General features: G+C 34.7%; 1 protein-coding gene across 1 annotated transcript in view; it reads left to right on the forward strand.

Annotated features, from left to right (window-relative positions):
• LOC125039551 (condensin-2 complex subunit D3-like) overlaps nucleotides 1-12,500 on the forward strand; it is a 33,893-nt gene that overhangs the window by 6,336 nt on the left and 15,057 nt on the right. Inside the window, exons 2-12 of the mRNA XM_047633620.1 lie at nucleotides 17-193; nucleotides 608-774; nucleotides 1,880-2,033; nucleotides 2,175-2,373; nucleotides 2,726-2,846; nucleotides 4,194-4,386; nucleotides 5,480-5,631; nucleotides 5,823-5,979; nucleotides 6,187-6,318; nucleotides 7,602-7,773; nucleotides 7,925-8,121. Coding sequence (XP_047489576.1) covers nucleotides 17-193; nucleotides 608-774; nucleotides 1,880-2,033; nucleotides 2,175-2,373; nucleotides 2,726-2,846; nucleotides 4,194-4,386; nucleotides 5,480-5,631; nucleotides 5,823-5,979; nucleotides 6,187-6,318; nucleotides 7,602-7,773; nucleotides 7,925-8,121 — 1,821 coding nt within the window. The remainder of the gene's footprint in view (nucleotides 1-16; nucleotides 194-607; nucleotides 775-1,879; nucleotides 2,034-2,174; nucleotides 2,374-2,725; nucleotides 2,847-4,193; nucleotides 4,387-5,479; nucleotides 5,632-5,822; nucleotides 5,980-6,186; nucleotides 6,319-7,601; nucleotides 7,774-7,924; nucleotides 8,122-12,500) is intronic.

Below are 12,500 nucleotides of genomic sequence, written 5' to 3' on the forward strand. Positions count from 1 at the left end.
TACAACTTTCCCACAGGTCTTAGTAGAGCACTGTAGGGACCCAGCACTGATCATCCGTAAGCAGATGGTCACCTCATTGACAACACTTGTATTGTGTTACCCAGAACACAATGGTGTGATGTCAAGGTGGATAAAAGGGGTCTTACCGCTTATTCTTGATCCAGAGATGAAAGTTCAAGAGAGAGTAGTAGAGGTACGTTCTAATCTTAATTGAAAATGGAAAGCACATGATATTATAAAATATGTATGTGGAATTATGAAGATTATTTTCTTTCATGTGAACATATCATGCATACAATTTATTTGATTCCAAGTCTTAGGGATTTGACATGGCCTTATTTGGTTTGTTTTTAATTGAATAATATTTTTGCTCATGTTGGATTCTATGGATGAAATCAAGTTTGGTTTGTCACAAGAATTAGTCTCTTCATTTTGTGAGAAGTTGCTGTATTTATATTTTCTATGAACAGTGTATGAACAGCCTTCATATATTATGTCTCAGATTTATCCCTTAGTTATTACTTTAATGCTTTTGCTGAAACAAAATTTGAAGTTCTCATGTGATTGGTATTTAAAATTGCAAACTAAAATTTACATCGGTCCGTAGGTTCTTGATCAACTGTTATTCAAGCCCATGTTACCTCATGACCATCCCAAGGGTAATCTGCCTGAAAGCAAGCTACCTTGGTATGTGCTGAGTGGCATCACAAAATATTCCTTCCACAAGTTTTTCAATAAAGCAATCATGATGTGGTCCAAAACAGAATATGTAAGGTGGGTATACTTGATTGTATTCATGGATTAGAAAGATGTATGGTTTTGTATGATTGCTAGGGTGATAAATTAAGTTCTCTTTCTCTTTTTCTCTTTCTCTTTTTCTCTTTTTCTCTTTTTCTCTTTTTCTCTTTCTCTCTTTCTCTCTTTCTCTCTTTCTCTCTTTCTCTCTTTCTCTCTTTTTCTCTTTTTCTCTTTTTCTCTTTTTCTCTTTCTCTTTTTCTCTTTTTCTCTTTTCTCTTTCTCTTTTCTCTTTTCTCTTTCTCTTTCACTCTTTCTCTTTCTCTCTTTCTCTCTGTCTCTCTTTCTCTCTTTTTCTCTTTTCTCTTTCTCTTTTCTCTTTTCTCTTTCTCTTTCACTCTTTCTCTTTCTCTCTTTCTCTCTGTCTCTCTTTCTCTCTTTTTCTCTTTCTCTTTCTCTTTCTCTTTCTCTTTCTCTCTTTCTCTTTCTCGTTCTCTCTTTCTCTTTCTCGTTCTCTCGTTCTCTTGTTCTCTCTCTCTCGTTCTCTTGTTCTCTCTCTCTCGTTTTCTCTCTCTCTCTCTCTCTCTCTCTCTCTCTCTCTCTCTCTCTCTCTCTCTCTCTCTCTCTCTCTCTCTCTCTCTCTCTCTCTCTCTCTCTCTCTCTCTCTCCTCCATTTAAACAGATATAAAAAAGTGGAAGTTTGACTTGATTTACTCTATGAAGCATGTAACTAGAACATTTTTGATAGTTGATCAGATATACAAGTGATTTTCAAGTTTCTATCTAGTTATGAGGTGGATCTTCCTGATACTTCTATGCATCAACCACAGGCCGAACCTTCACCTTGTATATCCTTCCTGGCCATTTATCATTAAATAAGAAATTGGTCCAAGGTTTAATTTGCCAGAATATTTGCAGTTTAGGTTTGTTGGCTTTTGCTAGAATGCCTTTAGGCTTGGGGATACTGCTGTGCCTACATTATTATACTATTAGGTTAGACTTTATATTGTAGGCCTTTCAAGTGAATTGGACATGGTTTTGATATAAAAGCCTGGTTGTGATATAAACTAGGTTAATTATTTGATGCAGACTGTAGAAAGATATGATTAATTAGTTTGTAACTAGTATACCTTTCATCTTGCAGACCTCAAGTTGCCACCATTGCTCGCTCTCACATCGGGAATAAATACAACGAAGAAGTCTGGACACTGTTGGCTTTGCTTTCAAACCATATTACTGTGAAAAATATTGCCTTTGCTGTGGACTATTTTGAAGAGCATTGCCAAGGGGAATCACAGGTGAATGACACTAGCAATGTATCTGTAGTTCAGCATTTACCTGCTTTTGGAAAAGAAATTAGTTTAGTATGACATTTGTAACAAATGTTATATATTAGCATTATTGAAATGATGTAATAACAGTTTTTTAAATAATTGCAGGTGGGTGCCTATACCCTACAACAAGTATTGAAAGTACTGAGCAACAGCATCAAACATGTACCAAACGACCGTGCTGAGGCCTTACAGAAGCAGCTTTTGGAGCCTGTCAACAATTTCTCGGTTGGGGTTGAACTCATATCTTCCATGATGGATACAGTTACTCTGCTTAGCTATAAGCTCCATGGTGATGAGGCAGAGGGTTAGTTGGTTTGAACTTTGTTATTTGGTATGAAGTTTACCATCATTTAGAGTAAAGAATTACTTTTATGTAAGAAAACCTTAAATAAGAATATAACATCACAAAGCCATGGGGATGGCTGATTTAACTATTTTAATTAAATAACCAAAGTTTATGAGGCAGCAATATGAATATTTTCATTCTTATTTATTACTTTCCTTCATTTATCACAATAAACTCCTTTTTTTTTTTTTATAAGCTGCAACTAAATTTATTTACTTGTACATTTTCATTTCTGACAATCCAGTCCTTTGATCACAATAAAAGATAATATATTATTTATAGACACTGCAAAATGAATATGAACTTTCAGGACAAAAAGCCATAGAGAAGTGGGTGGCTCCACTTCTTAAGATGTGTGATGACCACTTGAAACACGTCCTGTTTGAGAAGACGGACCCCATAGACAAAGAGGGAGAAGAGCTGCTTTTCAGGTAAGAAAGGGATTATGAATGATTACTTGGTTGTTTACTATGATTTCAAATCAACAGAATTAATCCATTGGATCTGAATAGCAGGACCATCACATCAGGAAAAAATCTTTGCTGAGGGCTGGGTGATGTGAATATGCCATCAGGAGTGACAGGAATATGCCATTGTTAGAGAGGCCTAGAGCAGAATAATGAAGAGCCTAGGTCTTGAGTGGACAGGAGAATCAAACTCAAGAGGTGCAGAGTAGTCTGTTTATTTCTCGGTGAACATGCAGTATATATACAATATGTGAAATTTGTCGTCCATGGCCAAGTATGCTGAATGGCTGCTTCCCACTCTCCTGCGTCATGGTGAATTAGCACTGACAGCATCCCACTGCCAACCTCGGCACATGGCTGTTGCCTGTTTGCCTGCCGGCTGACTTGGTGTGGAGGCAACTATGCTGAGCGAGGCTGCGCCGGTGCTGAGTGAGGTGATGTGGTGGATGAATTGATGCGGAGGCAACTATGCAGAGCAAGGCTGTGATGGTGGCGAGTGAGGTGATTGTAGTGTCAGCCACACCATCATGAGAATTTTGTCTTATGGCTAGACTGTTGGAAATAATTTGTCATAAGTTCTTAGAGAAATATTAGATTCAATGGGCATTTAGGAAGGAGCTCTTGCATTATTTCCATTGGTGAACAAGGTATTAATATATCACATGTCATCTGTGAGTAGTGACAGGAAGAGCAATGGCTCTTATGTATGTATGTATATATGTATAAATGTATGTATGTATATATGTATATATATGTATAAATGTATGTATGTATATATGTATATATATGCATAAATGTATGTATGTATATTTATAAATGTATGTAGGTAAACAGTTTATCATCATTTTAATGTAGCATGGACAACAATAAACCAATAAAATTATAAAAAAAAAAAAAAAAAAAAAAATCATATGCTTATGCAGAAGAAATAATATGATTGCAAAGGTGAGGCACTGACTCTTGATTCCACACATGAATATTCCTATGGGCCAGCCCAGCCTGGGCTAAAAGACCTTTCAGTCACACAACCAGAGAGTGGTGCCTTGAGTAAGCCTAAAGCCTGGATTTCGGTCCATGTGCAGGTTGTGATGTACAGGGATCCAGTGGGTTAATTTCGTTTAGATGAAATTATCTGAAGACTAATTGATATAAATAGTATGATTTTGGATTTTCATTGCATGTTCTCCCTTTCTTTTCTCATATCAGTTGTTTCTTTTTCTTTGTATTTCCCATCTTTTTATCTCTTATCTTTCCAACCAGTTTTTCTATGATCACCATCATCCTTGTTTTCTTTTCTTTATTATCTTGCAGACACTTGTTTACCCTGGGAGAGGCTTCGATGCTTTGTCCTCATAAGGTCAACAAAAGGATGTTCTTGATGCTGCAGAGTATCATATTTCATCAATCAGGAATACAGAGAACTGGGTCAACAATTTTCCCCTCATCCCAAACACAGAGTTCTCAGCCTACAGCCATCACTTTTGTACCTACTACTAGAGTGCAGGTTTGATTTGAGAAAGTGTTTTTTTTTTCAATTTTGGGTAGGTTGTAAAAAAAATCCATTTGGTTATCCTTTTGAATGATATCCAATTTTTTCCATAAAACTTGATGGGTAAAATGTAATCAACTTATATTGCATGACATCTATCATGACATAACAAAGTCATCACTCACAGTAGGTGAATGCCATTAAGTCATGTGCAAGCAAGCAAGCAAACAAGCAAGCAAGCAAGCAAGCAAGCAAACAAACAAACAAGCACGTATAGTCGTACCTGGCAGATCAAGTGGTTTGTTATGACGGCTATACATGTAACCCGGCAGTAATGGTTTAATAGGACTAAACCAACTGGAAGTGAATATAAATGGTGCAATAGCTGTTTCAACTCTATACAAAGACCATGCATAATGCCAAGTTTCAAAATTCCACATGATTTTTATTTTCAAGTTGGTATTATTATGTACTATCATCACTAGTTTATATTTTTTTAGATGGATGTGAGAAGGTATGTGTTGTTTTTCTGTATTTGCTTGTTTTGTAACATAACTTGAATAACAATAGCAGTGTATCAGATCCTTATATATTTTTAAGGCCTTATAACAACAGTACTTTTTCTGTCAATTTTTGCATTTCTGCATAATTTTGAGGCTTTCTATATGTATCACACGCATGTGTGATACATATAGATACAAATCAAATGTTTTTTTTATTTTTTTATTTATATATTATATAAAATAAGTTTATGTAAACATAACTTAATATTCTAGGATATTTCTTTATACATAACTGTATTTCTTTAAAATAATGAGACATGTATGAGATTGCTCTTGTGATTCCCAGGACCTCACTTTGGCAACATGTCTCCTTACAAGGGCACTATGTCTGCTACCTTGGTTGTGTGATAGGTTCAGACTGTTTGCATGTGGAAATTTCATATGGGAACGCAAAACAGTGTTATTGTTATTGGGCCTTTAAAGGAAGTAGTAAAGTGCAGATATGTTTGCAGAAATACAAGAAATCCCTTCTTATCTTATTTGATTTATTTTTCCTTATAGCTTGTGCTATGCAAGCAACTCTAGATTACATGTTTCCTATTCAGGCTCTGGCTGTAGTGACACTGGGCAAAATGTGCTTGCAACATGAAGATCAAGCCAAACGCATCATCCCAGCTCTTGGGAAGATGCTAGATTCCAGTGCATGCTCATCTCTCAAGATCAATATTGTCTTCACACTATCAGATATGTGTGTCAGGTAATATTTTTTGTTTGATATGTATTAGTTTGTAATGTATGTGAAATCTATGACTCTGATTGAGGACTTTGCCTTGATTTTTTAAAGGTTATCAATTTTTGTTATATGTTAGATCATTATTATTATTATTATTATTATTTATTACTATTGTTGTTGTTGTAATTGTTATCATTGTTACATATTTTCTTTAGGTATGCAACCCTAGTAGATCCCTTGATGCCACAAGTCACTGCTTGTCTCCGAGACCCAGATTTGCAAGTTAGGAGGACAACTCTGACCTTACTGATCAACCTACTGCAAGAGGATTATCTAAAGCTCAAAGGTTCCTTCTTTTATAGGATCTTACAGGTAAAGGAATGAGGGGTTGTAGTATTAGCAAAGTGTTACATTTACTAGCCATAAAACCAATTTTGTTTAAAAAAGTGTCTATACATACCCCCCCTCGCCCCTAGTATTTGCAGTGTTTATTTTTAGACACTGAATTATGAAAATGTTTTCAAAGCTTTTTTGGAATTATAATGTAGTTTACATTAATTTTTTTTCTTTTTGTTTTAGTGCCTTACAGATGACCAAGAAGAGATACGGAGCACAGTCATTTTCTACGTTACAGAGAGGTTGCTGAAACGATTTCCAAAGATCCTTTGTCAGCACTTTATTGAATGTATTTTCCATTACAACTGTTATGAGGTAAAGTATTAATAATGTTTAACTGTATTTTATGCAATTGTAGTATTCCTGTTAACCCAGTCACCATGAGTTTATGTAATGTCCCCTGTAGTTTTTGGTGAATTTTGTTACATAAAGATGGCTCCACATGTTCTCAGCCAGCAAAGAGTCTAGCAGTATGCTCTAGTGACTGATCCTGATTTTCCCATTCCATGAGTTGGCAGGAAAATGTGTTTTTCTTTCTAATACTGTTGATATAAATACTGTTATTATTCTTATTGATATTATGATTATTGAAATCTTGATGACATTGAAGAAAAGGAAATAATACAAAAGACACTTTCCAAAACTCAAAGAAATGGGTAAACAGGTGAGATAGGTAGGACTACCTATCTCACTACCAGGTGCACTGCTTGTAGGCCGGGCACAAGCAAACAAGACTCTATGCTCCCTATTTGCAATATTTTTCCTTTTTATGCAGAAGCATTATCAGCCTTTTTGCCATTTTCCTATGTCCTTATTAGCCATTTGATCCAGATGGTAATAGACAGTTTTCTTTGCACAGACTCCATATCATCTCTCTAGGTAGTCTGCAACTCAGTGCAAGAAAAATGAAAATATTTAACAGTTTGTTATTTGTGTTATGTAATTTTTTTTTTATCATATTCAGTTTCCCGTAATACAACCTACATCATTGGTCATGGCACCATGAATATGATGCTGACCATGGAAATGACATCCTTTATGGGGTTGGTGCTATTCCAGTCATGGCTCATGGACATTACATTCCACACTTGTATATTGATGGGAATGATGAGGTTTTTGTACTTGTGGTAAGTCTTTCCCATCACCCCAGCCTTCAGCTGAAACACTCACGAAGGCAGGTTCAAGTCACCTGGCCTACAGCCAGGTTTTCCCATTTCCCATTTCCCTGATGTTATATTTTTCATGATGTGATGGTCATGTCATCTGGATCAAAGGGGTTCATTTGTTGAATCTGGGTGCCTCGCTACCCACATTTCCCTTTAAGAGCTTTGTGCAGTCATGGCAAATCATTGCAATTGCCACAGCCATCTGGAGTTTGTTACACCAAGCCGAATCACTGGCTCGTAGCGTTTTGGCGCGCCACCGCTGCGTACAGCCGCATGCCACAGATCAAGCAGTTTGTTTTAACGCCTCACGGCGTGACCCGTTAGGAAGGGGTTAACAATATACACATAGATTATGCAAGTATTTTTAGATAATTACAAATTACATTGAAGGGAAATATCATTCTTTTTTTCTTTTTCTTTTTTCCTTTCTAGGAGCATGAGAGTTACAACAAGTTTACCCAGAGTACTTCAGAGAAGGAGCTCTTCTCTCTTGCAGAGGAGCACCACAGAGAGGACCGACACTTGATTTATCGGTTTATGCTGGATCACATGCCTGATGACCAGAGATTCACAATTACCCAAAGACTTTGTCAAGATGTGCTAGGTAAAAAGAAGAAAAGAGTTTATAATTTTAAAAATGCCTAGCTTGGTAAGATAGAAATACAAGCAATGATATAATGTATAGCAAACCTTTTACTTTCCAAGTTGTGTAACATAGGTCTGTTGACTCCACTTTTATTTCTACTTCGTGTTAGGGGGCATTGTGGATGGGCGGATCAAGCTGACTCCTTCAAGCCTCCCGATGCTGCAGGACACGCTGACAGTACTGAGCAGTGATGAGATCAAGCTGGCATCCCTTAAGTCCAGGCCTGAGGATGCTGACCAGCCAACTGACCAAGCTGAACAGGCAGCTATGGCAGGAATGGCCATCAAGAAGACCATAATTTCACAGGTGAGTTGGATAGATAAACATTCTTATTATTCATTGTTTCTATGCGTTATAATTTTTTCTTTTCTCGTACAGTTGGTCATTCACTTGCACTATTTTAGCTTTACATGATAAATGAACCCTAAAATGGGTTTAATTTCTCAATCTCTTTAACACTGACTCATATTACTGCAAAAAGAAATGTTGCTGATGATACAAGAAATGTGTACTTCAAAATCATACAGTTGTATGTTTGTGTTATTGGTTGATATGGATGATTTTATATATATATATGTGTGTGTGTGTGTGTGTGTGTGTGTGTGTGTGTGTGTGTGTGTGTGTGTGTGTGTGTGTGTGTGTGTGTGTGTGTGTGTGTGTGTGTGTGTGTGTATTATATATATATATATATATATATATATATATATATATATATATAACATATTTATATATATATATATATGTATATATGTGATATTTATATATTTATATTTAAATGTATATATATGTATGTATATATGAATATATATGTATATTGTGTGATTGTGTGTGTCTATATGTATATATATGTATATGTAAATTATATATTTACATATATATGTATATGTTTATATTATTATTTATATATGTGTGCATATATATATATATATATATATATATATATATATATATATATATATATATATATATATATAGATTCTGTGAGTGTGAGTGTGTGTGTATCAGGGTTGGCCAATTTAAATCATGATGATATAAATCACAATATGCTTCTGCCCAAAGCAACATGGAATTTAAAGGTAAAATATGGAAAAAAAACACATGATTACACCTGCTTTTTATAATTGAACACTAAAAACTTCCTTTTATAGTTCAACAAAAAATGTCCATATTCCATTAAATATTAAATCAAAGGGTTTCACTTGTACTTGTTTCTGAGAAGAAGAATACTTGAACACTTCCTTTTACAATACAGCACTACAAAAAATTTCACATGCTATAAAAAAACGGAAATCAAAGATGTTTAACTATAACAAACTGTATTTATATCCTGAAGTTATAAATAAAAAAAAAATTATCATAAAGTGTATTTAAAACAAAGGAACATTGAATTTATACTGGAAATGCAGTCTTCTTTGAAAAGTTATTATCCCCATCTTTTGAAAAGTAGTTCATAAATAATTATAAGATTGTTGAAATTGAAACTTTGACCTTTTAAAAATAAAGTTTTTATTTTAAATTCTTATGAGAATAAAGTTGGTTCTTTTATGCATACTGATCATTAATATCATCACATGCATCCATTTTGTGTGCATCCATGATTTTATAGAAAACACCAGTTTTGCTGTTTTTTTTACATTCAGCCAGTTTCTTAGTTTTGAATGTACTATACCATAGCTTGAAAAAACTCTTTCAACCCCTGATGAAGATGCCACTGCAGACAGTAGTTGTTGTATTGCTGAAATTACATCACTATCCAATATATTTGAATGTGACCTCCACCATTCAACAGTTGACACTTGGTCACAGAATCACTAAACTTAATTGCATTAAAAGGGAGCCAATTTAACTTGAAATTTCATGATGAATGGGGTAAGTGAGGTGAACTTTTCTTTGGCATATTCCATTACATTATTCACTTCTGTGCTAAGCAGTTTTCCTTGAAAGGAACGATGAATCAGGTTTGCAAGAAGATGAGCTTGTGTTATGACTTGGCCAAACCTCTCTTTTGCAGCAGTTACTACATCTCTGCCATTGTGATTCTTTCCATATGTTCACTGCTTCAGCAGTTGTACATATATCACTGTACTTTGTCCAAAGCCACAGTTATTGGTTCTAGTTGTGTAAGTAGGTGCTCTGCTGACCTCTTCATTATTAACCTCTTACTGATGGATGAAGAAGAAAAACCAAAAAACTACACTCTGGAGATTAGTGGCAACGAGCCAAATTTGAAGGGCAGGAGTTCGCTACATCAAGCCAAACCCCTGGCTTGTAATGCTTTGGTGCACTGCCGCCGCGTACAGTTGCACTCGACAGATTGAGCGGTTTGTTATGAACCTTTGTGTGTGGCCCATTGGTATGGAGTTAAGTTAGACACCTCTCTAACTGACATCAACCTGCTCCCTATCAACTTCACAAATTTTCATGATAGCTAGCCAGTTCTTTATGTATATCATCAGACAGTTACACATGGTAATCCATCTTATGTCTTGAGGCACAATATGATGTTGCCCAGCTTCCTGGTGGTATCTTGCAGAAGCAAAGTAATTGTTTCTAAAGTATTTTATTATATACACCACATTCTCTATAACCCACCCACCACAGATTAACATTCTGTCCTCTGTAGTTTTTTTGTGAATTTTGTTACAAACAGATAGCTCCACATGAGCTAGTGACCGATTCTGATTTCTCCATTCCTTGAATTGGCTGGAAATTGTGTCTTTCTTTTTAATATCTTGATATCTACACTGTTATTGATGTTATGATTAAATGAATAAAAAATGGGGAAATGAATAAAAAATGGGAAAATGCTGTTCTCATTTTTTACAATTTTGTGAAATGGCTCTGCACATAGATGGCTCTGCTAGTGCTTAGCCACAAATGAGTCAATTAGTAGACCTTGTGACCTAACCTTGAACTGGCGGGAAATTTTTTTTTTTTTTACCAGGCCTATGAATATTGATGGTGTTTTTTTTTATTATAAACATTATAATTACTTTAATGTTAAAAATGTTAGTAACAACAAAATAAGATAACTTAAAATATTTTCGTAAATTAAAGAAAAGGGTAAACGGGTGAGACAGACAGTACTCGTAATTGGCTCATTGGTGACGTAGTGTAGCCATTTTGTGTAAAAGCAATTAAAGTAAAATCCCAGTGGGCATGGCATTTACGTTCATTCCATGCCCGTCGGCATTAGGTTAAGACAATGAAACTGTACAAAAGACCCTTTCCAAAATGCGAGGAAAATGGTAAACAAGTGAAATAGGTAGGACTAATAACTGACTCCTTGGTGATTAAGCACTTGTAGAGCCAACTATGAGTAAATACAATAAATATACATATATGACAGTGGGCATGGCTTGTATTCTTGCCAACTGTGCCAGTTGGGTTAATATTGCCAATTTCCAGATCATGAGCCAGAAGATTCAGAATGTGTGCAGTACAGCCATAGGTCACCAGCTTCAGTTCATTTCCCTGTTCTCATTTTGTTTACACTACCAGCATTATCTGTCACAATGCTACCAACATTGCAGCCAGGTTCTTTTCACTTCTGAATTGCTGATTTTGAGAGTTCTTCTAGATATGCAACTGAGGCTGGTCATTTATGTCTATTGTATCCACTAGATATATATGGCCATTTGAGGTTGTCACCGTAACACATTTGATAGGCTCTTTTGTGAATGTTAGACCATCCATCTAAAGACAGACATAGTTTTATCCTTCAGCTCTGTGGCACAATATCCTTATTCTTTTTCATATATACCATGAGTAGGAATTTGTCTGCAATTGCTTCTCTTGTTGGAGGAGTGTATCCTGGCCCCAACTTCCCAACCATTTTACAAAACAGGATGTTCTACCAATCTAAATGAAGAGTTGGTTGCTGAGACCATCTTGTCAAATATGCTTATATATATTTATATATAAATGTATATATCTATATATATATAGTTATATATAGTTATATATATATTTATATATATATATTTATATATATATTTATATATATTTATATATATATTTATATATATATTTATTTATATATATATTTATTTATATATATTTCTATATATATATTTATTTATATATATTTCTATATATATTTCTATATATATATTTCTATATATATATTTATATATTTCTATATATATTTCTATATATTTCTATATATTATATATATATATATATATATATATATATATATATATATATATCTTTCATTAAATGGGATGTTGTAGTACTCTGTGAAGTTAGAGGACTAGGGGAGGAACAGAAAATACTAAATGAAGGACCTGTGTTCTATTGGAGAGGTAAACCCTAGGGTAACAAGCAGGAATTAGGAGTAGGTTTCTTTGTTTGCAAACATTTAGAAATGAATATTTTGGAATTCTATGGTTTAAGAGAAAGAGTACCTTCAGTAACAATGAAACTAAACAATAGGTACAACTTAAAGATTGTGCAAGTCTGTGCTCCAACCACAGTGATGAAGAAATTGAGAGCTTTTATGTTCATTTAGCTAGCAAGAGAGTTAAAACCCATTTCACAATAATTTTAGGAGATTTCAATGCCAAAATAGGTAAAAAAAAAATAAGAGGAAAAACCATATTGGGGAACCATGGAATAGGCTAAAGGAATGAGAGGAAACAAATGCTAGTCAAATTTATGGAGGCTCGGTAAATCAATATCGT

This window comes from Penaeus chinensis, chromosome 27 (genome assembly GCF_019202785.1).
Source record: "Penaeus chinensis breed Huanghai No. 1 chromosome 27, ASM1920278v2, whole genome shotgun sequence".
Taxonomy (NCBI): Eukaryota; Metazoa; Arthropoda; class Malacostraca; order Decapoda; family Penaeidae; genus Penaeus; species Penaeus chinensis.